This window comes from Fusarium oxysporum, chromosome I, assembly GCF_013085055.1.
Source record: "Fusarium oxysporum Fo47 chromosome I, complete sequence".
NCBI lineage: Eukaryota > Fungi > Ascomycota > Sordariomycetes > Hypocreales > Nectriaceae > Fusarium > Fusarium oxysporum.
The window spans coordinates 2970863-2995958 of NC_072840.1; the positions used below are offsets into that span (position 1 = coordinate 2970863).

The window sequence follows — 25096 nt, forward strand, 5'->3', positions numbered from 1 at the left end:
TTGATGGGACAGTCGACCACATAGTTTTGATTCGACCCTTGAGTGACCAGCCAATTTTTATCCCGTATTGATGCAACTGATTTAGGGGTGTCTTGCTCACATCAACATATATGTATACTTGCCAGATGCGGTTGGGTGGATAAGACTGTGGAGGTTTGTGTGTGCTTGTGTCTCGATATCTTACTATTCTTAAGTATATAGATAGAGTACAGGGTGTTTCCACCTTGTGTCTTATTGTACATATCGCAACACATTATCTGAGTGGTTCTCTACATATCATTAGGGTTAAGACCATTGGTGTAGCAGCCGTATATCGTCCCATCGTCACCATCTCGCGATGGATGTTCCCCCTTCTCTCACTTTGGACTTCGCGACAAAACCCTACCAATCCCACAAGGCGTTTATTATTGATGCCCAACGTCGATAGCCTAAAAGACATCATATTATTATTGGACGTCTTAGTCATGCGGCCTGTTAACGCGGCCCGGTCGAGGCCTACATGACGAGGGGTGCACGGAGGTTGTCACGGTTCATCGCTATAGCGGGCCTGTTATATGATCAAAGTGATCTCATCTATCTTCAGGCGGAGATATCATATTGAGAAGGGAGCTTAGCAATAGTGAATGAGTTTGAAAATGCTATATTGCTGCCTGTAATTAGTGGTTGAAATATCAGCGTTTGAACTTGGTTCATTCGTCTCCTCAGACTCTAAGACCATCGCATTTTTATCTCATGCATGGTCAATGATAGGTTTGTGATTCAAGCCCATTTGTTCCTTGCGTCGAGAGACGAAGAAAAGAATCATAAGACCCCCAACTAAAGCTATCCCTTCAGCTCAACGCCCTGCAATGCAATGCCATGCAATGTAGCCACGCCCGGCAACTCCCAGACGAGATGCAACTTCAAGGATTCCCCATATGAAAGAGCAAGCCATAGTGGCGCAAAACCGGTGATTCGATATATATTTGTTTAGACTATCAGCATAAGCATGAGGCCTACCACTTAGCCTCTCGTTAGAAGACCTGATTATTATTTTTACTTGGGCGTCAAATCAAGTCAACTCGTCAGTACTGTACATGCTCGTCTAGCTGATGTGCGCATCGCGTGCCGTCCCAGCGCCACGCATTGGCAAGACATTGTCTCAGACAAACCACCCTCTCGCACTGACACCAACCACTTGCATCTTCTAGCCTATCATCGACCGGTCTAGCATATGTCTCACCTGGTAGGTATCTTTTATCAATTCTTGTTTCAAAACTAACACCCGCTCTCCTTCCTCTTTTGGGACCTGGTCCGTTCCAAGTGTATAAAAGTCTGCCTAAGCAGATATCCGATGATATGACATAACTGTTCACGAGGTAACATCGGCATCATGATCGTCACAAATACTGAACGTAACTATTGGGATGGATATTCTTTGTTTGATGCTCGCTGCGTGAAAACTAATTCCAGATAATTATCCATGCCATAAAATATTGTACAACTGACCGGATCACCTGGAACCGGAGGTTGTTTTAAAGAATCGAACTAATTCCAAACAAACAAGTAAATGGATCATCGACGAGCTCGTATCATCGTCATCATTGACCATTTCAGTCATTGTCGTCTTCAGACATATGTCAATTTCCATCTCCATCCATATCCTTAGCCTCCAAATCCTTTCCATGCACCGCGATAGTATCAAGACTCTTCATGGACTGGGCCCTCATAGAGTCTGCCTGCTCCTTCCTGCTGGCTGCTGTTTCGCCGCTAGTGTCGACACCCAATCTGACTCACATCCGTCCACGTCGACCACATCCCGTTCGCCGTTACCAAAAGAGAGGTATCCAATTTCGAGATAGGAAAACCGATGCCACGCTGGGAAAAATCACTCAAAAAAACAAATCAATGCACGCTCGCTTGCTCGATCCATAGGAAATCAGAAAGACCCCGAAATAGGAAATCCACAAGAAACGACAAAAGGAAGACAAGAAACCATCCATTTGGGTGCGTGAGCAACATGTCTGGAGTGCGCGAGAGCGACATCGAGTATATGGCAGCTCATCCCCCGTAAAGAGGAAGGAAAATAGCCGACTTACAAGGAAAAACAAGTGACAAAAGAGAAAGGAAATAGAGAAAAATGAGAACAAGTGATTCAAAACCGTTCGAGGCTAAGCCGTGAATTCGTCATCGTGACTTTTTTTATATTCTTGATTCGTGTCTTCGTTCATGTCCTTAATTCGTTGCATTGCTGCTCATTTTGTGCGCTGTTGCATTCTGACACCATTTTCGCGAAGTTTCGCACAACATCGTTGGGAATCTGGTCCCACAGAAGGGAGCGCGTGTACACTTCGGCTGCATCGTTTTGTTTGTTTGGAATCCGCATCGTCGCGAGTGCTTCGGCAAGATTTCGGCGACCTTGACTGGGTGATGATCTCTCGGGAGCGTTCTGGAGGAAGTCTTGGGAGTTGACACCATTATACTGAGCAGCCGATAGAGAGAATATTTGCTCATTGGTCTGCTCCTGAGTCGGCTGAGTCAGCTGGTCACCAAGCTCACCGAGCATCGAAGGTGCAACACCATCCATCGCCATGTCGTTCATGGAGATGGTATTACCCCAATTAGCAGCGCCGGATGGTTGGGGGGCAGCTTGCAGGCTGGCCGACTGAGAGTTGACCCCAGCGTCCTTGAGAACGTTGTCGAGAATGGTGGCCGAGGCGGCCCTGACATCCTCAGAAACGCGAGGAATAGCAGGGGTCGAGCGGCTCGAGAGGACGAAGGCACCGACGAGGAAGAGCATGAAGAGGAGGCCACCCTGGGCGGCAGGCTTCTCGCTCTCGGCGAAGGGGTTGTCGTTCTTCTTGGCGGGAACAATAGCCATCTCCTGCTTGACTTCAGGCTCTGGGTAATCGTGAAGGAAGTTCGAAGCATCCCATGCACCAGGCATGCCCAAGCCATCCATAGCGTCCATTGCATCGAAGCCGTTTGAGAAGCCATTGTCTCCGGTGGCGGGAACGGCGCTATCGAGTCGCTGAACATGGTCGGTGAGAACGCTGATCTTCTTCCTCAGTTCACCAGTCTCATTGGTGTGAACACGGATCATCTCCTCTTTGTCCAGCCGCTGGGTCTCGATGAACTTGATGCATTCCTGCTTTTCGAGGGCCAGTTGTTCAACCCTAGCATGAAGCATCTTCAGCTCTTCCTCCATGTCAGTCATGAGAGCGGTATATTGCTTCTTCTCATCCTCTAGACGCTCAGTATGCTGCTTCTTGCGTTGTCTCGAGTCGAGGCTGACGAGAGTTAGTATCAAATCTTGAAAAGTAAATCGCTTATGTTTATTTAGTGGGACGGAACTTACGCTGCTTGTCGGTTACGGAGCAGTCGCTTCTGCTGCTTGAGCTCCTTAATCTCTTGCTCATCAGTGGACTGAGAAATAAGATGGTCGATGTTGCTGAGGTTCCGCTCTGCTGGAATATCAAAGCGAGCATTCTTCTTCCGAATACCGTCGCCACGGCGCATCTCGTTGTGAGAGCGGAGACCGGGGCTGCTAGGGCGCATTTTGTTCTTGTTAATGGGCTGCTGAGGGGTCATCCACTCTTTCTGGGGAGATGTGGGGATAGACTGGGAGCCGACGGGAAGTGACGGGAACATGTTCCCAGGGTTTGTGAAGGGTGTTGGGCCGGCCATGGGTCGGTGGAAGAGAGATGCGTTGGCGTCATATTCAGCAGGAACACCATCGAAGGGGTTCAGAGGAGTGCAAGTGCCGGAGGTGTTTCCGAACCAGTTGGCAGTGGCAGCGAAGCCATTGTTCTGAGTGTGATCAGGGCGCATAAAGGGGTTGTTGCTATGCTGATCAAAGAAAGGGTTGTTGGAGGAAACCGACTGCATTTCGACGGATTGCCAGTCCTCTTGTTTTGGTGAGAAGAGAGGGGGGCCGACAGCAAAGGATTCTCGACGACTGTCAGCCATGGGGGGCGATAGTTCTAAGCCCGAATCGATTGTGTTGTGTTCAAGAATGTTGTCGTCTAATACACTGTTGTCTTCGTCTTCGAAGTACTTCTGTGCGTGTTGTGTATCCACGGTTAGAGAGGCTGGACGATAAAAGGGTTGTTGCATTTGAAATGTTGAAGTCATTGTAGTGTTGTGAGATTGAGTGAGAGAGTGTGTGTTAAGTGAGGTTTTGTGTGAGTATATGTAAGAGAGCAGAGAGTTGGGTGGGGAAGTTTAAAAGAAACAGTGGAAGAAGGAAGCAAGGCTGCAAAGAGAAAGAGGAGCCAAGAAGGGAAGGGTGGAATCTGAAGAAGGAAACCCAGATTCAGAATCAATATCAATATCAAGGTGAAGAGCACAGAGGCACAGAGGGAAGCGAAAAGAGGTTGGGATTTGAGGGAGGGGCGCGAAATAATAAAGTACTGGAGTACCCAAGGTATCATCATTTTTTTTCTTTGCGCGCGGGAGACTCAAACAATGTTTGGTGGGCAAGGCCGAACCGTAGTGCGGGCAGCGGTGAAGGACGAAACGGGTACGGGTGTGTATTTTTGGCAGCCTGCCAAGTTTTCACCCACCCAGCATCCAGCAGCTCACCTCACTTGAAGGGAAGGAAGCAATGGCAGGACAGGGCAGGGGGCGTGTAAAGTGAGGTGCGGTGGGCTTTGAGAACCTGGAAGGAAGCCAGAAAGCCCGACCCTCCGTACTTAGGTGGGGTTAAGTGCCAGGCCAGGCCGATGCGAAAAGGGTACAGAGAGTGTGACTCAGTGCTCGGCGGGAGAATCGGGGGATGGCTCGTACCTCTCGAGTACTTTGGTACTCCAGTTTGTGGCCAAGATAATTGAATGGAACGGGTGATAATGGATGAGATGGTCTTGGAAGCTCTTGTCTTTTCTCTCGCAACGCTGAAGCTCAGGCGCAGCAAAAATTAAAGACGAAGCTTCTCCCGTAGAGTATTGTTTGTGCACAAGTGGCTCGAAATCGGCCTCCAGGGATAAAATGGTAACCTAAATTTGGAATCCTGGTATGTACCAAGATAGGAAAATGGGAAGAATTTCCGAAGAATCTAGGATGTAAGGAAGTGAAAAAGAGGCTGGCGATAGATGGGATAATAGATAGTGGAATGTGCGGGCGGGAAGCCGGCGAGGACGGGAAAGGGCGGGAATGGCAACAAGCGTAATGGCCGATTCACTAGAATATAACCAACAATGACAAGCCGAAGGAAACAGGAAATCAAGGGCGCGACTGGACGCTCTCGGTATCTGCAATGCAGTATAATGCAGTGCAGAAGCCTAGCACGGTGCAATAGACAATGACCAAATAAGGAGCACTTACAACAGCAAGAGACCGGCGCGTCCCCAAGTGCAACAATATGTCCTAAGGCTTTGGGATGGTGTGGGCTAGGCGTTTTGTGGTGCTGATGATGTCCAGGATTGACTTTGATGGTGCCGTTTTTGAGGTAATATGTGTGGAGTGTGCACTATAAAGCTTTGTGTGGTGGATGGTGCAATTGAGACCTTGATATAGTCTGCAATCCTAACAAACAGGATAGGATGATGAACAGAGTTGATGAGTTACTAGGTATGTATGAAGAAAACAGACTTCTACTTTGGGATCAAGGCGAGGACAATCTTCGATTATGTACTTGGACGGGGCAAGTAGCCGGCAATTACTCTTGTGGAGCAGACACTGAAGCATCCATTCGCATCTTGGACCACGCCGGCGATGCCAGACTTGAAGCAACGCGGTCATGGCAGAGCATGGACAGGTCTTGTCGAGTTTGGCAGGGTACCTCTGCGAGACGGAGGATCATGGATGGGCATGACCCACCAGAGACCGGGGCCTTGTATTGGCCCCTCTTCCTCGGCACAGTTGGAGATGTCTAGGTTCAATGATCTGCTCGAATAAGAGCTCCCTTAGCTAACAGATCTCATAAGCGCTTTACTAGGGCATGACCACGGTAATGGAGAATGAGAAATCAGATCAATCAGAGAGAGAAAGTGTATGAATTAATGATTGAATGAGCCAGTGAATGAGCTTCCTGAAGAGCACGCGTCTCGTCGATTTAGCCGTCTAAGCCGTATCCAATATGATATGGGAATAAGAACTCAGCGTAGCAGACGATCTATCTGGGTGTGGAGGCGCAAGTCAGGGTTGGGGGGCCTCAATCGACCAGGCAAACTTGGGGTCCAACCAGGCTGAAGATGCTTTCATCGGCAAGAGCCAGAAGCCCAGATGAGACGGGACCAGGCCGCGATAGACTAGGGTAGGTAGGGAACTGGTGATGCCGATGTTTCTTCCCTCATCGGATCTCTTCCATTGCCAATATCGATATCACCGCCATCGGCTATCAGTCATAGTAGCGGTGATGGGTTTCAATGTGCCCAGCCAAATCTGTAACAACGACTCCATTATCTATTATCGTTGCGGTGGAAACCAACGATACGTAACAGTATGCGAATGGAGGATACAACTCCGCAAAGGAGAGAGATTGTGACAGCTACACCACGATGTCAATCAGATCTCCAGATGTGAACCGACTTCCCGTTTCTCAATACAAAATGAGCTTAGTTTAGCACACCAGGCAGGGGACTTTCCTCATGTGTCATCCAAGCCTGGCCCAAGAGGAAGATTACCATGGATGCTATTCGTTCTTACTTGTCAGCCATGGAGTCCGTGTGAACAATTAGCAGCGGCGTATGTTGCTGTTAGCTTCAGAAATGGGCCGTCGTCACTTGACCGCTGCTCTGTTTTGTAACATACAGTACACAAGCCTTGGCCCTGTTTCCCCTTGGGCCGCTACCAATTCACATCGTGAGCGATTCTCGCGAGTGATGAGGCCATCGTCTCGGACTTTTCTATGCATGCTTTGTGATCTTCTTGTTCTTCAAATGTCTAGACTGGAAACCTTGCCACCATCCCAGCAACCCCACGCTTCTTGAGAGCCAGTAGCTTCACCTGAGTGGTGTCATGGCTGAAGGCTGACTATGATCTTACAAGGATTAACAAACATGGGGGAATATGTTTATGTACTGCCGGGAGCGACAATAAGCAGTAAAGGAACACAGAGAACATGCTTTCGAACCGCTGAAGGAAAAAGCAATAAGGCCATTATGCCAGGGAGTCTGTAAAGCGATCCCAACCCTGTAGACAGGCAGCGGATAGGACTGGGTCTAATGGCGGGAAGCCATGTGCTAAATTTGATACTCCCCAGGCTGATATCGGCACCTCTAACAAGGGAGCATCGTACCGTATTTCAAGACGGTAAGAAACTCTTACTCAGACCTGCGACATCATAGCCTCTCATTAGGAGTGTCGACTTCTAAGCTCGACTCCAAAATATCTCATTGGGTCTAGCTTCGGGCGCTGCTGGGCCGGCCCGGCCACTTAGGTTGTTTACAAAAGCCCAGCAAACCTAACAATGGAAAATTCCAAGACGTTGGGCACCAAAACGGACGCTAGTGCTCAGAGCTTTGGGCTTTATTTCTGCATCAGCCGAGAGCCACTAACACTAATGGCTGCCTTCCTATTGACCAGTCTGCTGGGCCGTGGGGTAAGAGCGTGTCGACGTACCCTCCCAAGTACCGATGGCTGATGGGATTGGAAGGCCATGGACAGCTGCCCATGGCCTGTTCGTCTTCAACGAATAGCTCGCGACGTCTTTATTTCACAAGGCAAGTAGAGGAGACAACACAATATGAAACGCGAGCAGCGCGTCCGACACCGCGTCTTCGGCCCCGTTTTCAGGGACTGCGGATACTCTATCCTTTTTTAGTTCTAGCGAGGAACACTGAGCCGTTCTAAAATTGTGGAAAACTACACGCCATGGCATAATGGAGTCGCCTCACAATGGATATCTCAACTGGCTTCATCCTGGCGCGTGTTTGTCCACTCTGTGAAAATCATCAATTTTCAGGGAAACCATTCTGATTGACCCCTAGTTATTCTCGACAAGCGGAAGCAGCAACACACGGTAATAGAGCAGGTCTCGGCTTAGTTCAGCACAGCGCCTTTCCAATGAAGAAACCGAGCGGAGGATCACGGGACAGCTCTGAATAATAGATGCCCCAGGCAAGAGTTTTCCATCATCCTCCCAAGATAAGGTATTTTTGCCTTTGAGACACCAGTTCTCGGAACTTGAAGTCCCAATGAGTGCCGTTTACAGACCATCCCACACAATCACCACAAATCCCGTTCTTGACTGCAAGAACACCATCGATGTCACGCCTCAAGCCTCTGTTGTCGTCCGATTCACCTGCGGAATCTCCAATAGCTCATCAGCCAAGAGATGCTTCTCTTGATCATGCACTGAGACTTCGATGCTTCCGTCACTGTGGGTGGCTGGGGAAGACGGCTGCGACTCAGCTCCCACACGCTCCTACTGCACGCCCTCTACAACCCTAATTCTAACCACTAGGCTCATACACCTGATACCATGGATCCACTGTGCTTCGCGGTCGCATAATGGGCCGCTCGTGGTGCTTCTCTTTTGAGCACTTTGTTTTGTCGGTGTGTTACGCGTGCGCGTCCTCTCCCTAGCCGACCAGGAAAATGTTAGGCACATTGCTTTCCCATACCCTGCTGACTTGCTCTTTGACAGATACCAGATGGTCTAGCGTCATGGCTTCGACTGATCTTTGGCCCAAACACCTCGTGCTTGGTGTGCACCTGGGTCCATGCTTCAAATCCGAGGACCCTTCTCGCGTAACGGAAAATATCATATCACACACTGGACCCTAAAACGAAAGACCGTCCATCTGGAATGCTTCCCGAATCTCGATGAATGCATTGTGAACACAGGCTTGTGTTTTACGCTGATGAAAAAGGCATGGAAATGTCATTTCAAGTCCCATCTGCTTGTCCAAGCACAATCTTATCGCTTGGTGATCAAGTGTACGAGCATTTTTGCTGCTACGATGGATTTCCGGATCTTGTTCCGGGAGGGTCAAGTTGGGTAAACGGCCAGCGCTATTCAAAACTGCCCAATCTGTCACGACACCCAATCATTTAAATAGGGCGAGCGGTTTTGGTGCTTCATTCGCCCAGAAGGCAGACCTGCTCGGCCTGCTCCATTCCTAAACTGCTTGTCCAGGCAATCAGGCTTCCGCTTCGTGCATGCAGTTTAGCCAGTTCTGGTCATCAATAACCCAAGTGGGCTATGCAGCGTATCCTTGACAATTCAGAACTTTGAACCCCATGCATGGCTACCGAGACGTACGCTTTGGTCATATCGAGAGCCTCATCACCTTTCGAGACAAACGGGTTCAATGAGACAGGGCCTGCTACGACTCTGAATGGCCTCCTCATCGCCGCATCAGCGGCATTACTCACCAATGCCGATGTGAATCCGATATGAAGGCCGCCCAAAGTCGTTGCCCAACTGCCTCAGCATATCCCATTGGTGAGCAAAGGGATACCGCCATTATGACTCGAAGAGAGGCTGCGATTATCGGACACTCACTCTAGCCCCCACGACAACGCAGAACCTCTCTAATTCAATCATTTCGGTTTCAGATGCACATGCTTTTCGGTTCCCCTGATCTAACGCAATATTGATTCCAGTACTGGATCATATTCATTCTATATCCGGCATGAAAGACAACTGGGAGATCTCCTGGGTATTATTCGTGACGCAGCCTTCCATATGACACTCTTCCTAGAACAGGAACAACAACGCAGGTCTTGCTAGTACTAGACTCCAATCTTTGATATCGCGTTGTCCTTTGTGTCTCCCTCCGTTCCACCTTCACATATCATCATCCAGGGCTCATTCTGACCGAGGGTGGCCCGATTGCGCTGATAACTTTACTACGGCCTAGAGTCATTTTGCGCACTCAAAGAATCATATATGGATTGACTACTGGTATTCCACCAGCACGCAGCAGAAGAGCTTGGAACACTAACTGGTTACCTCTCTTTCATTTATCAAGTGGCGTAGGGTATCTCCCGAACATGCGGTCTGGATCCCTGTCCGAGTTTGGGCCCACGTTCATCGTATGCGAAGAGATTTCCAGCATAACGATCCACCGTTCTGGATTTTGCTGTGTCTGAGCAAGGATTTCAGGCTCTTGACAGCATCAGCCTCGACAAGTATCATGTCATATCACGAGGCTGCGGCTGGCAATCCCGGAGACAGAGGTGCCCGGTGCCTATAACCCCCCCGCCTCAGTATTCGATTTCTGAAACACTCACGGACATCAACATGATGAAATTGTCCACGCCACAATCTCACCCAAGGGATTAAAAGTTGGCACATGCGGCATTCCAGGATAAAGATTCGCCGACAATACAACTTGGTAACCCAGAAATGTTAACGTGGGACAGTTATGTCGCAGCCGACAAGCTGCGATGACGCTCACAACATCTTGGAACAAGGAAATCTCACGTTGCCTTCTGGGGGACGAAACAGACCGAATTGTCTTTATATGGACTAGTATTGTTTTGCAAGTGCAATTTGGACCCCAATCAAGTGTATTTTGCGAAGCTGGGGTATCCTTTGCATATCAACATACCGAATACTTTGAAGTGAAGGCATTGATAGCAACTGGTCTCCAAGCTATCTATGGAACCTTACTTCTCAAATACCGCAGTATGCATTAGTCAAGCATGGGAGCCAAGTTCGTAAAACTGCGATCCATGATATCATCCACTTGTTGTTTTAGATAAAGTCACACATCTTGTATAGCGATTGTCGACTACTTTTAACGTCTGACACTGGGGTCGGCCAGTAGATCACCATCGCTATTAGGAGTTATTCAAGTATCTTCAAGAGTACTTGATAGCTGCGCCTTCTGGGTAGCATCATGGTCATCACGTCGGACATTCTGCCTGGTCAACTAACGAAGATGTGATACCTGGAACATCGTCAGGCGCATGAGGACAAAGAAATACCAGGACTTGAGCGTAAGTGTACTTGAACTTGGCTCCAGGTACGACGACGATGATCCGCAATGGGACAATCGTTTCTTCTTCCTATCTAGAGAAGGTCCAACGGTGAATATGGCAGAGAGAAACCTTGTGCCCTTTGCCGCATCTGGGACACGACCCTGACAGCTGAGAAAGGACCTATTAGCCACTTGATCTCACGAGCGGATGTGTTTCTGAAACAAGTGGCTTAGACAAAATGCTGGGCCTACAAGGTTTTGACAGAAGGAAGCGGGGGGTACCCGGGCAGCTGGGCCATGACGGGTTGAAACGGATGACAGTCCCAATATCCAACAGCTCTCTACGACAGTATCTTGCCTAATGACCATGCATGCAGTCTGGAATGCGCGGTTACGGAAATCAATGGACAACACCGGAGTATCCGGGCAAAAGGGACATCGGTTCCAGAATGCATAAACGGACTGCGCCACCAGGACCTCAAATACACTGATAGCCTTCGCAATGCTCCGTGCTTAACATAACTGGCGGGTAATGCACCTCGATCTTCTTTTTCATACGAAGCTGGTGGTACATATGGCTAATAGGAGTTGGCGGAGATGAATTCAGGCCGGCGGTATCGAGAACTTCTGGTGTAGATATCCCATGCACAAACACAGCACCACACCGCCATCATGAACCGGAATTACATCGATAGTTCAGTCCTTAGCTGAATCTGTCTGATGTTAGGTTCTGGCGAGTGCATTGTGAAAGCAGCCTGACCGTACCTAACAGATGGGCTCGCGGTGTCATTGTGTCGTGAACGTCGTTACACTGGTAACTGGTGCCTTGACACACATAACCCTTGTTGGTGGCTTTTCAAATTATCGTCAGCCAAATTATCTGCGGGCGTTCTGCGCCATGTCATCAGTTTTGTTCCCACGAATCACTTTTGATACCACGGGGCCTTGTGCTTCGTCATTGGCGATAGGTCCTGATCTTACACTATTGAGAACGGGTTTATGTATCTCTGCCTGTCAAGAAAATGGCTCCCAGTTCATATATGTACCCCTATCATCAGATCTCTGTGCCTTGGTCCCCCAAGGACCTCCAGAGTCTGGGACGGCCTGCGTCACTCGAAATCGTCGCCCCTTGTGGGCACCCATATCAGCTCTGTCCACCAGTCACACAACAAGAGATCTCGTAATTGATTAGCAAATCCGCTTCGGTAGATGCTCCTATCACAAGGGCAACAATAGCACAATGTGTGTCATGGTTCAGATGCTGATGCTCGCACACACTTCGCCCAGTGTATCGCCGTTGCGTGCAAACTCCTCTGTTGTGGTCTCAGAGAATGCAGATATAATACGAGATGGGGATGCATTTGCTCAACACACTAAGTCGTATGCATTTGCGCCCATTCTTGTTTTCAAGACTGGATCCGAAGCAGTGAGATAGAAAAGCCTATTAGTAGCTGCTTAGCTTTTTTTTTTTTTTTTTTAGAACAAGAATGAGACTCGACATTCAGTCGAACATCTTTCGACATGAAGTTGACGAACTTCCCTACACTCATTCCTGCCTTCACAGCTCAAGTATGTTGGGACTGTAGTTTTCTCCGCCTTTTGTATATATTACTGTGGCTTTGTCTCCAGCCTAAAGCCTGTGCCTTCAAACCCTACAAGCACCGTGTTTCTCTGCCCAGCGATTTGCTCCCATTCAGAATGGATTCACGTATCACTAATTCTTTGGATGACAGATCGCCATAAATGATCCTTTTGTCATCACCTCTAACCTCCTCAACATTCCCTTTCTCCCCAAGGCGGGTACTCTCATCTCTGAGCCGGGATATGAGCTTCCTCTAGAGGCGACGTTCATCCATGGCAGCGACTTCATTCGGCGTGATCCTGATGGTCAATGGGTCAAGCTTGAGGTAACAAGTGTTGCGCGTGATACTTCTGGCTCCCTGTTGCGTTTTAGCTACAATGGTGTCGTCAACATGGCGGGAGATGAGGGGAAAGTGATTCGAGGAGATACGAATGCCACGACGACTGGCTTTGGAAATGCATGTGAGTTACCGCATTCCATGACATGGTAGTCGACCTCACGCTGAGCTGTCATCCTGTCCACATTGTTTTGAGCTGTTGTGAGACAATTCTGGACTTGATACTGACGATGTCAGTTGTGCAGATTAGGTTCGAGACTGACGCTCCTGGGTTGAAACTTCTGCAGGACAAGTTGTATGTTGGCTCGGGCAGATTCGTTATCGAGGAAGATCGACCAGTCATTGTGGAATACAAAATCAGCGAGGTAAGCGCGCAGTGCAACAAGGGATCGAAGAATGACTGAAAGGCATGACGGGACGAGATATCGATTAGCCCGGGTATGGATCGAGTAATCTGAGAGCAGGAATCCATCGTTTGACAAGATGGGTCACGTTCGTGATGTTCTACACTACGTTGCTTCAGTTTTCGAAATCTATTTGTGTTTGGGGACCTAGAAACAAGCCTCACATCGATACGTCAAAGTTTCTAGTTCGTATGTCTACCACCAGTCGTGTGTCCCCTTCATAGTCAAGCCCCCCTCGAAGCACTAAGTCGTGGCCCCCGAACTCCAGTCTGCAGCTCTTTTGCTACTGCAAGAATATGCTTTATCATGCGGTCTCGTTTAACCTGCCTGGTTTATCAACCCTCCGACTCCAGGCTGGATACAGGCCCTCCAGATTGTGTACATGGGAGTCGATCCACAGGATCGATACCCCAACTTCTCCGCCTCTCGTGTTACGCTACACCGGTACTAGTCCATGCTTATTGGGGGACATTGGAAAGCTGCAGAAGACGCTCGCCGGCGCGGATGTTGGCATACTCATATGCCTTGGACTCGGGAGGAAAAGTTCCGTTGGCGGCCCAAAGATCGATCAGAGGCTGCATGGGCTCCAGCTCAGCGGGCTTGAGCATATCCAGAGCCGTAGCCGTCAGGACGAAGTGTGAGAAACAACTGTTGAGCTGCTTCTCCAGGTTGAGATGGTAAAATGGCTCGGTGAAATGAGCCCAGTAGAGATGAGCATAGACTCGGAACATTTGTCGGAAAATCATCTGGCAGATATCGACGAACTTATCAGGGAAGCCTGATCGCTTTCCGATGTACTCGGGCTCGCCAGGGTTCGAGAGTTGGGACAAAGGTGTGGTGGTGATGGAGGGGTTGTGGGCGTACGAGACACCAGAAGGGTCCGTTGGGAAGATGTTGGTGTCGTCGATTTTACCAGAAATCCATCGCTGCATAAGAGTCATGTACTCATAGGCGGGAAGCTCAACAGGCTCCCTGTTACGGTTGAGCCAAGTAAAGGAGTGGTTACTAGCGAGCGTAAGTGAATGTATGGTCCGATAAGAGTGTTGATTACTCACGCTCCAGCAGACATGCGAGGGCAGCTGGTAGAGTTGCAGATGGATGTACCATCATCCTCCTTTTCGTGGAGAACTCTAACAAAATTCCACAGGTTGCGGTAATGCTCAACAACTGAACGGCGTTAGCACCTGTAAGAACTCATTGTGATATCAGAGTTTCATTCTCACCCTGGTGTGCAATCCACTCGCCTTGCTCGACCGTCTTGGGTCGGGCGCTCAGTGTCATGAAATTACCCTTTACTATGTGCTTAGCATATTGGGCATTGAGCCACAGAGGGAGAGGTCGAGGAAGATGATAGGAAGAAATTAGTTCGTCGCCGCTCATGACGCCGCTAGAGTCATCCATGCCAATGGTCTGAGCGAGTGAAGGAGAGTTAGGCAGAGGGGGGACCTTGGGAGCTAAGCTAGCTGAGGAAGATTGGCTCCCTTGAGCAGGCAGCTCTGGCGGTGGAGGCTGACTGGCAGTAGAACCAGTTGGGCTCTTTTGAGGGCCAGAAGAAGGCTTAGCTGAGCCACCTCGGAATCGAGCGTTACTGGTGATGTTATGTTAGCAAGCGTAATGAAATGGATGCTATCGAAATAGGACCAAGGTGAGGAAGGAACAAAAAAGTCACTTCAAGTCAGCACAGGTACAGGTAGGTAGGAGAGCACCTAGCCATAGATGTGACAGCACGCTATGCTTGAAATGGCACAGATGGTTGAAACACTGACAGGTCTGCCCATGGCAGCCGCAGAAAAGCGCCATGCGTGGCGCCCTTGCAAGGGAGAGGAATGATGATGGAAAGGTAAGTAGGTAGGGATGATATATGAGTGAGGAACTATCCATGATGTCCAATAGGCACTACCAGAGAATGCCCATCATGACGAGTGTTTTAAGAGTGATCAGTTTCTCCTAAGGAATCCTAAAGCAACGTCTTCAGAGGCTCGAAAATGAATGTTTCCAGCTCATGAAGCTTTGGGGCATGTCTTGGACGAAGTACTAGTGTACCAGGGGACCACATGGTGAGAGTCTGATTGTGTACAGTTGACCCTCAGTCTCTCGGTAGTTGTCCTGCACTGCGACAAGGAGTGCGCAAGGGTATTGGCTCCAGGTTCGAGTGTATCCGAAATGAAGAATTTGCAATGGTGCACTCGCATAGGAGCAGAGGGTCGTGGCTGGTGGACATAGATATTTTACCTCTACAAGAGGCGGCGGCTCTTCTAGGATTCATGATGGAGACATGACAAGAACAGTGGCAGAACCCGGAGACAAGCCACACAAAGGTGATGCTGACAATGAAGATCCAATGACGAGAAAAGACAAACTGAGATGATACTGAAGAATGAAAATATATACTCACATGCCAGAAAAGAGGTTCGACATGGTTGACAGAAAGGCGGGGTGAAATCGTGAGCAAAGGCGCCTGAGAAGGATTCCACGAGGGCTTCCCAAATAGAGGGAGAACGCGCTCGAGTCGGTATTGGGGTATGTTCGGTGACTTGAGCGGTGGTTGGTATTGTCTTCCGCCTGACTGAGACTGCGTGTTGTTGTCAGGATCAATATCAGATCAAATCCGATATCAGCAGCTGGAGTCGGTTTGAGAAAGGGGGTTTTTGAGGTGTCGGTGTCGGGGCTTGGGCTTCCAGGTTGATGAATAGCGGCTAAGTACCCCGTAACTTTAGCGGATGAGCGCCACAACGGGGCCTCACGCTAGTGCATCGCATCGCCTCCCGTCTCAAGAAGCCTCCCTACTCGTCTCATGCGACTGGCTCTGTTTTGTCACCTGAAGCGCGCCATGCCTGTTTCAGAGCATTCGAAGGGGAGCATCTTGACACTCCTGCCACTTCTCCGCCACTTTTTTCCTCCTCTCAAACCTCCTGACGCTGCAGCACACTTGTTCCTTCGTTCTCGTCTCCACTAACTTGAGGCAGAGGAACTTTAGGTTGCCATCTGTTTATGTGTGGCACAGGTTGTGGCTGTGAATATCGACCAAACGGATATTGCAGTGGCTGGTGCACCTACCTCCCAACCTCAGGCCTAGAGCCACAATCAGCTAAACGGATCCGCGGTCACGGAAAGTAAGGCGCGACTGCAAGCTCACTTTGCGCGCAAACCAACCGCTTCTTTCACTGTTCCCTTCCACTGTTTTAATTCACTCTCCGTCACCACAAAGAACCTACAACATGTCCGACATAGAAGACCCAATTGAATCAGTCGACGAGGGCGGCGACGACCTCTTCGGTGATGATGGCGACGATGATGTCGTACCTACCAAGGAGCCTGTCAATGAGGATGATGAACTTGCTTCAGATCCAGAGGGGGACAGCTACGCGCGGTATCGCAACGATGACGACGACCAGGCTCAAGTCCAGACAAAAGAACGAGCTATCCAAAACGTCGAAACCTATCGACATCGAATTCCGAAGCCTAAAGATGGCGCGGTATGCATTTTTACTTGCTCTGCAGAAGCCTCATGGCGCTGACTTTGACGATATAGCTTCGAATTCTACGGATCCCCAAGTTCATGAAGATAATGCCTGAAGTGTACGATCCCGAGACGTTTGAACCGACAGAATTCGACCTGGCAAATGCTAAAGCTGAACATCCTAAGCATGTCGCTCGAGTACGAAAAGATCACAGCACCGGCGAATTCAAGAGTAACACAAACATCTTTCACTGGAGTGACGGGTCAGTGACCATCTCCGTTGGCGGAGAGCACTATGAGATCCAGAGAAAGGCGCTCGCCCCACCACCAGACAAGCCCTACAACGAGGTTAACGATGGTCACTACTACGCTGCTGCCGCCGAGTTGCACAGCAACATCCTCATGACGGTTGGGCATATCACAGAGCAATACAATGTTCGACCCAACAAAGCTGTTGGAGACGACGCGCTGACTCTCCTAGCTGAGAGGATGGCTGTCGCCAGTAAGCCTGCGAATGCAACTGACATGATCATCCAAACTACTGTCGACCCCGAACTCCAGAAGAAGCAGGCCGAATTGGCTGAGAAGGAAAGAATGAAGGCGCAGAGGCGACGCGAGAATGCTGCTGCCAAGATGGATGGTGGGTATGGCCGATCACGAGGAGGACTGTCTATTGGGGACCTTGAAGGTGGGCGCCGAGGCGCGGGAGGCTCTCGCAAGCGCGGCGCACCTGGTTCGGGCAAGCCCAGAAGGCGAAGAGATGAGGAATCAGACGAGGAGCTTGAGCATGCTGTTGGTCGGCATGAAGGCTACTCCCTCGACGATGGCTTCATCGTCAATAGTGACGACGAAGAAGTGGAAAGCGGAGGCGATGATGATGACGAAGATGATTTTCCCGATGACGACGAAGAGGAGAAGCCTCGCTCCAAACGTCAGAGGACAAGGGATCGCAGTGAGGACGAAGATGATCTCAGCGAAGTCGAACAAGTGGCAGGAAGATCCCGCCGGAGAAATGTCATCGATGATGATGACGATTAAAACGGACATCTTTGGAGTTTCAGAGACAATGGGATGGATATTTGCATGGCGAGCAAAGGAGGTCATTGCTGCATAATATGATTATATCAAACTGTCTCCGAGACAGAGTATCGCAGAAATTGGTGGTTTTTGTATTATATTTTAGACTTTTGAGGGCAATAACAGCAAAGCTACATCTGTACTGAATCCCTTGTGTGAAACCTTCGCCGATACAATAAGCCGCAACATAATAAATAAACCACACTTTATCACAAAAACAATCGTTCACGCGACACTGATGATGAATACTAGCCATATATGTGCATGTGAGTGTGGCTCAATCTCCGAGATTCCATGTCTCAAAAACTGGTGATCTCATTGGCAATCACATGCCGATTTAGCGTCAAGCATTACCTTACCTTGCTCAAGGAGGTACTTTGTTGAACAGCTGCGGGGAGCTCTACGAAACTCAACAACACCAACCTATCTTGCATATCCTATAAAATAATATCTCGATTTTCTGATAGACGAACCTAAACACCCTAAGAAGCCCCCCTCATCGGTTCTGCATGCGGTATCTAGCGTTTATGACATAGTCCCAAGGTACACTGGGTGCGTGTGATCTCGTCGCTAAACGCTCGCAAAACACGACACTTCGCAAATGGTGCTTGTGCTTGTGATCGGCCCTCGGTAACGCGCAATGGGGGTGGTAATCACCGTATGGGGTGTCGTCGTGGATGTGGCCAGCTTCTGGCAGAGGGTAAACTCTCTGTTCCTCCTATCCGTGATACGCGACGTTGTCGTTCCTAACTATGTCGTTGCAGAAGCTGCGGAGTTGGTACGCGCGCAAAAGCCCCGTTGAACTATGGCTGGATCTATTGAGAACCGCCGAGGCCTTTGAGGACTGGGAGGAGGCCGCGCTACATTTGGATAACCTCCTGGGCCTTGATCTATGGCAAGTCTGCTTACAAAATGTCATGTCTACTTAGATGCGTTACGCTAACAACTTCACAGGAGGAACAATCCAGCTTCTAAGTATTACGACTGGAGACTCATTGCAGAACGCCTAGACTCTCTCGCGACCGCGCGGGAAGATGGAAACTTTCAGCAGCTCGTCAACCTGTTAAGATCCGGCCTTGTTCGAAACCTCGGGAACATTACCTCACCCAAACTCTACAATCGATCATTTGCCGGAACCAAGTACCTTATAGAAGAGTACATCACACAGATTGCCGAGGCAGTGGAAGATATTCGCGCCCTGCCTACAACTCCATCGGCTATACATGGCACGGGGCCATCGTTGACGACGCAGATGAAATTGGACTGTATCCATGACACAAGACAGGCTTTTGGGAGGAGTACACTCGTCCTTCAAGGTGGTGCCATATTTGGCATGTGCCATTTGGGCGTTGTGAAGGCTCTCTTTCTGCGTGGTTTACTTCCGCGCATTATTACGGGAACGGCTACAGGCGCCTTGATCGCGGCTCTGGTCGCTATTCATACAGAAGATGAGCTACCGGCTGTTTTGAGTGGCGATGGTATCGATCTCTCGGCATTTGCGTCCAAGAATGGTCATGAGAACGGGGAAACTTCAACGGCTCAGACCTTCAGGTCGCGGTGGGAAACTCTGTTGCGGAGGATTAGACGTTTCTCCAAAGAGGGGTACTTTCTTGACGTGACTGTTTTGGAGGAGTGTGTGAGGGCCAATGTTGGCGATTTGACTTTCGAGGAGGCCTATAACCGGAGCAAGCGGGTGCTGAACATAACTGTTGCGACGGAGGGCCAGGGGGGTGTACCGACGCTCCTCAACTATCTGACTGCGCCTAATGTGGTATGTTCTTGAAACATTGACTATTCACGAAGCCTGCTGACTCGTCTTAGTTGATCTGGACCGCTGCTGTAGCGTCGAATGCCTCATCGCCTTCTCTCTATGGCCACCGCAAGACGACTATGCTCTGCAAGGACGCCCACGGCAGCATTGTACCGTGGGCACCAGCTAACACAATTGACTTTAGACATTGGACTCATACATCCTACTCCGATCGAGACTCACCTTTACGACGCATTGCTGAGTTATTCAACGTCAATCATTTCATTGTCAGCCAAGCTCGACCGTATCTCATTCCCTTTATTCAGTCTGATATGCATGGTCCATCTTTAGTAGAGTCACGGAGCAAGACAACACAGATATCTGCCTTTCTCGTACGCATGGTTGGGTTGGAAATAAGGCACCGCCTCAGTCAGCTGGACACACTAAATCTCCTGCCAACCGGTATCCGTCGCTTCCTGGTTGATGAACAAGTCCCGGCTGCTTCCATGGTTCTCGTGCCCGAAGTGACAGCAGGGGACTTTGTGCGATTACTAGAAACTCCCACACGAGAGACCCTCAACTACTGGGTTCTCAGAGGCGAGAGGAGCGTGTGGCCTGCCGTAGCCGCCCTAAGAATTAGGTGTGCTGTCGAGAATGAGCTCGACAGGTCATATCAGGTGGTCAGGAAGTTTAAAGCCCCCGGCTTACGACGAAAGGGGAGCATGGCCGCTACACTGGAGGCTGAGAGAAGAGAGCGCAATGGTCAGTTTGGCTCAGCCGTTACGGATATTAGCGCGACTTGATTACTTCATCCAAAGTTGTTAGGACATCGGTAGCATGTGTAAATACTAGCCTTTCTTATTGATACCGTTCACAAACAGCAAAGGGGTACTTACCTTAGCACGGAAGCATATGTACCTACTTAGGTATCATTGCCTGCGCTCTTACTCACGGGAGGAGCTTGCTGTGTCTAAGAACTGTCTTGGTTTTACCTATTGTATCAATCTTCATCTTTCTTCCTGTCATATCACGCATTCGCTTTTCCCACATCGATCACCGTTACTCGATATTCGACAGCCTCAAGACAAGCATCAGCAGGAAGCAGTCACAAAAACCGTGCCGCACGATCACTCAAGTCATACAAGTCGGCCTTTAGCCATCACAGCGAATTAATATATCCCATGCAAGAACTCGCAATTGGCAGGATGCAACCCAATTTCGTGGCTGCAAAGCAACTCTCTTAAACACTCATCAGTATGCAGAATTGAGCGCAAGTCTACGTCCAGGCAGTCTCCATTTATAGAACCAACGAGATACAATGAAAAGACGGTTTTCTGAATACGAATATGAACATAAGGGGGGATGGTAACTCAGGTACTAATGCCGCAGAGTTGGCAAGACACTTCAGTCAGTCCAGTGGCTCAGACTCCCAGACTTAAGTCTATTGGGGGTCTATCAATATTTACAATATCCAGACTGTTACGCATGACGGGATACCGAGTTTCAGACTTATGCTATACAGTTCAGAGACACTGGTGCTTTTAAGCTGTAGGCTCGATGCCACCAACGAAGAGCCACCTGCCTCCGGAAACTCGAAACAGGAACAGAGCGAAATCGCAGGAAGTATTATATGTGAGAGAGAGTCAGAGAGTGATTTGTAGTTAGAAATGAGTTTTTAAGAGCCTCCAAGAACATTCTCTTTATCAGCCAATCATCTTATACAGTCATGCCAGGGAGAACAAGAATCACATCCAGACTTTGATGAGACCAATGCACCAGTTACCAGTTAAACGAGAGAGACTTGGAGAACTCAAAAAACAGCTGTCGTTTAATCATTAACATAATCGGAGTAGAACCTGTGCCAATGCCAGCCACACTGGGCTCTAGATATATCTCTGCATGGTCATAGGGTCAGATATAAAGGAGCAAATTCCTCTTTCCCCAAAATAGACCTCCTCTCTAGCAGGGCGTCAAAAGATAATGAGGCGGTTGGCTTTGACAGGTAAGCAGTAGTTCATGTCTAATGCGAAAGGGGTTAGAGGAGGCTCTGCCATGCAGCAATGACACCACTTTCAAGAAATGACGATACCAAAGATACATGGATTTTGGTATATGCCACTATGCGAATAACACTTGTTCCCCGCGTACCGTATTCTTGAGGCTGTCTGATCGAGACCGCGTCAGATGTGCACCAAGCAAGGGGCACTGCCAACGCATCATTCATGGCGTTCGGCACGATTGACGAATGGAAAGGGCTGGATCATAGGCTTATGCAGTTAATGGTTCATGGTGTTGGGCTAAGGGGTTCCTGAGTTCAAAAGCTCTGGCCTCACCCACCTCCTCGGGTCAGTATCTTGTTTCTAGAATATTTCATAGCGAGACAACCAAGTCATCGAAATACAGTCAACGCTCGTACTGCCCGGCACTTCGCCTTGGGCGAATACGCTAACATAGCTAAGCATTACTGAGTATCACGACGTCTGTCTTGTCGCTTGATTTGGAGCAACATTACACCACATTTGACGTATGCCTGAGAGAGGTTCTTACGCATTGTGCATCCCCCAACTAGATTCTTGGGCTCATCAACATGGCCAGCATGACTCTTTCTGATAAGCATGAAAGCAACTCGGATTCTTCCATTTCCCTCTCGTCGTCCATACTTCTTGAAGACCGCAGTTCTTCCATCTTCGACTTTTACGGCCAAGTCATGGACATGGATGATTATCAACACCCTTCTCCTCCCACCATAGATATGTCTACATCCATGGTTCTCGAGCGCACCACGGCAATCAGATCATCCCCTTCTGAAGCCGACGACTTCTCGATGAGTGGCTGGACCATTGTTGGCACATCATCCGCCGCCTCCGAAACCACATGCCACGCTCCGGCGTCCGTGTCCGCCTCCGTCGCCGATCTCACGGCGTCCGAGCTGCTCCGCCTGGAACTCCAGGATACCCGGCCTTCAGGCTCGCTTGCCAGTCCCGGCTCGCACGTGGTGCGCGACCGTGCTTCTGAAATGTCCGTCGGTAGCGATAGCCTATTCAGCTACAGCTACACCTCTGTCCAAGATGATCAAGGACTCTGTGGAATCGGAGCGTGGGCTGATCTTACGACAAGCTCTTTCGTCGCCAAGAAGAGGCGAATCACTCCGCGACGACGATAATTCCAGCAAAAAATATTTTCATTTTTGCGTTTCAAACCAAGGAATGTCTTGGGGCATGGATTCCTTGGTCTGTTTCCGGCCGGCAGTTTGTCTATCATCTTTGGGCTGCCACGCGCCGAACGGTTCCGCGTTTCATATACAGTATCTACAGTATCTTTTGGTTTTGCTTTTCATCTGAACCCATGTACGGTGATGCACTCATTCATTGTCTATGCTCTTACGAAATTCTCCACTCGTGCTTTTGTTGTATCTGTTACTTTGTTCTGCAAAAAACCTCAGCAGTAGCTATGTTTCGAAATGGATTCAATGAAGAAAGACAGGGCCGCCACAGCCACAAACAACAGGAATGCTCATTGACGCAACGGGCATGCAATCAGATCATCTAAGTCAGACTAGATCGGTTACATCGAAAAGAATTCATTACATTTGACTGGAAACCTGGTCATGATCTCCACGGTTAAACTGTGAGATGTAACACAAGCCCTCCACAACTTGCAAGGACACGATCGTCATTGAGCAATTCGAGCCATGTGATGTTTGCTGCATAGAGTACCTATGACACACCGCATGAATGAAGGCTTACAGTACTCCGCACCCCGTCTCGCGCAGCTTCCCAGTTCTTGAAAGACCCTGTACATGTCATTTAATTACCGGTGTGCGACGAATTTTGGGCAAATACTGGGAAGTGTTGTGTACTGTGGATGATGATCCGTTGTGTAATAAGGATGCACATAATACCCACTATGGGGAACCTTCTTGTATCAAGATAACGAAGCATATCTCGGCATCAGACGGACGATCAGATTGGAACCATAAAAGTGCGGCAATTTTTTGATGCTGTCCAGGCTGTCTCATTGAAGACGCATCACAGAGAGGCGCAGATTGTAAAATGTCCACTGATATCATGCGCCGTTATAGCAGGGTGCCCCTGGTAATGTTGCATACCCGTCGGTCCAGGGATCGATTTGGCATTCGTCCCGTTGAATTGTTACTTTGAAACAGCAATTGGGCCGAAGAAAGGGATGGCAGATCAGACCGGGAACCTGCATGTAAGGATGTTGGAGGTGTGGAGAGAGTAACCAACACAAGACGGAAGGGAAATTCGGACGACGGAACTCGGAATCAGAGCGAAGACATACTGCAAACGTTGTTTATTCTCCACACAGGAAGCTTAAACCAGAGAACAGAGGCTTCTTGGATGGTGACAGGCTAGTTGAATACACATCCAATGAAACACTGTTTTTGCTTCTAGTCCGACAACCAATGTCATGAGATGCACCATGGCCTACAAATTTCAAGTATGCGGCATACATCACAAGATCAAACAATTGTTTAAAGACAGACTAGCATTGAGTCTAATTGATTTCTAAATACCAGGCTCTCTTCCTCCCAGACAAGCCAAAGCAGGGTTCATCGGTGGATATAGCCGGCCGCGACGCCTCATGGGGTAACCGGAAAAGAATAAAACAAAGGCCATCATTAAAGTAGAATTATACACCCGAAACTGGAGTCTCATCAAACCGCTCTTTCTTCATACCATGTATGCGCATAAAACATTATGTCCATAACTTAGTTGAGGTAAACCATGGCCATAACAGCACCGGCAATAAGAGCCAGCGAGGATGTCATGCGAGCAGCACCGCTCTCAGGGACACTGGGGACACTGGTCTCGCCGCCGGCACTGCCAGTCTTGGAAGGAGTGGGGTGAGCAGCAGTGGGAGTGGTGGCGTTCTTGGAAGGAGCATGAGTAGGAATGATGGGCTTAGCAACAGTGGTGGTCTCCTCAGCAGACTTGGTGACGCTGGCGAGGGTGGTGGCCTCCTTGGTGGAAACGGCGGCAGTGGTCTCAGCGGTAGCGGTGGCAGACTTGGTGACAGAGGGAGCGGCGTATGATCCCTTGTAGGGGAACTGAGCGCTGTAGTTGATCTCACCAGCCTTGTCGGTGATCTTGAAGTTGTAGGTGTCGGAGGGAAGCTCAGAGGGGGTGAAAGTGAAAGAGTCACCAGTGGCGGAGGCTATCGTGAGTCAGCAAGATATTCAATAGTCCATAATGGTAAGACATACTGGTCAGGGTCTTGTAGTCAGAGAGATCATCGGAGGGGCCGTTCTGGAGGACAATGGTGCAGCCATCGTCACAGCCAGAGTAGCGGATGGTGTAAGGCTTGCCCTCAGTGAGATCAAACTCGGTGTTGAGGAAAGCAGGCTTGGCCAGGGCCACGGAGGCGAGGGCAGCAATGGTAGCGAGAGTGTACTTCATTTTGAAGGTTGGTGAGGTTTGGTTTGTGGTTGAAAGAATGACTGAGTATTACTACCGGCAGGGTTAGTTATTATTCCTGAAATACTGAAACGATAAATCGTAAATGGTAGCGGGACTGAGTAATGGCGTTTGTGATCATGCTCTGGTGTTCGAGTTGGGTGCACGAGGCTTAATGAATAGTCGAGTAAACAAGCCACAGGCAGTGCGTGGGCTGCC

At 49.3% G+C, this 25096-nt stretch overlaps 7 protein-coding genes across 7 annotated transcripts; 4 read left to right on the top strand and 3 right to left on the bottom strand.

The window, feature by feature from the left end:
* Positions 1-2023: 2023 nt before the first annotated feature.
* Positions 2024-4368, bottom strand: FOBCDRAFT_4138 (uncharacterized protein). Its single transcript, XM_031181894.3, has 2 exons — positions 3338-4368; positions 2024-3269 (listed from the first exon to the last, which is right to left on the bottom strand). Exons 1-2 carry the CDS (start codon positions 4111-4113, stop codon positions 2207-2209), a joined length of 1839 nt encoding a protein of 612 aa, XP_031042662.1. The 5' UTR covers positions 4114-4368; the 3' UTR covers positions 2024-2206.
* Positions 4369-12371: 8003 nt separating this feature from the next.
* On the top strand, positions 12372-13204 carry FOBCDRAFT_283701 (uncharacterized protein; the record flags this gene model as incomplete). The annotated part of the gene is made up of 3 exons (XM_031181900.3): positions 12372-12419; positions 12584-12893; positions 13007-13204. The coding sequence occupies 3 exons, from the start codon at positions 12372-12374 to the stop codon at positions 13171-13173; spliced, it is 525 nt and encodes a 174-aa protein (XP_031042668.2). The 3' UTR covers positions 13174-13204.
* A 427-nt stretch (positions 13205-13631) lies between these two features.
* On the bottom strand, positions 13632-15591 carry FOBCDRAFT_267281 (Mob1/phocein; the record flags this gene model as incomplete). Its single annotated transcript, XM_031181906.2, has 4 exons — positions 13632-14178; positions 14229-14340; positions 14397-14761; positions 15569-15591. The coding sequence occupies 4 exons, from the start codon at positions 15589-15591 to the stop codon at positions 13632-13634; spliced, it is 1047 nt and encodes a 348-aa protein (XP_031042674.2).
* Positions 15592-16391: 800 nt separating this feature from the next.
* On the top strand, positions 16392-17671 carry FOBCDRAFT_267282 (Leo1-like protein-domain-containing protein; the record flags this gene model as incomplete). Its single annotated transcript, XM_031181908.2, has 2 exons — positions 16392-16649; positions 16706-17671. 2 exons carry the CDS (start codon positions 16392-16394, stop codon positions 17669-17671), a joined length of 1224 nt encoding a protein of 407 aa, XP_031042676.2.
* A 429-nt stretch (positions 17672-18100) lies between these two features.
* On the top strand, positions 18101-20686 carry FOBCDRAFT_211594 (uncharacterized protein). The gene is made up of 3 exons (XM_059609329.1): positions 18101-18605; positions 18665-19481; positions 19532-20686. Exons 1-3 carry the CDS (start codon positions 18463-18465, stop codon positions 20261-20263), a joined length of 1692 nt encoding a protein of 563 aa, XP_059463842.1. The 5' UTR covers positions 18101-18462; the 3' UTR covers positions 20264-20686.
* Positions 20687-21714: 1028 nt separating this feature from the next.
* Positions 21715-23053, top strand: FOBCDRAFT_211597 (uncharacterized protein). Its single transcript, XM_054702803.2, has one exon. The coding sequence runs from the start codon at positions 22048-22050 to the stop codon at positions 22621-22623; it is 576 nt and encodes a 191-aa protein (XP_054558778.1). The 5' UTR covers positions 21715-22047; the 3' UTR covers positions 22624-23053.
* Positions 23054-23935: 882 nt separating this feature from the next.
* On the bottom strand, positions 23936-24956 carry FOBCDRAFT_4183 (uncharacterized protein). The gene is made up of 2 exons (XM_031181912.3): positions 24688-24956; positions 23936-24638 (listed from the first exon to the last, which is right to left on the bottom strand). Exons 1-2 carry the CDS (start codon positions 24878-24880, stop codon positions 24193-24195), a joined length of 639 nt encoding a protein of 212 aa, XP_031042680.2. The 5' UTR covers positions 24881-24956; the 3' UTR covers positions 23936-24192.
* Positions 24957-25096: the final 140 nt, after the last annotated feature.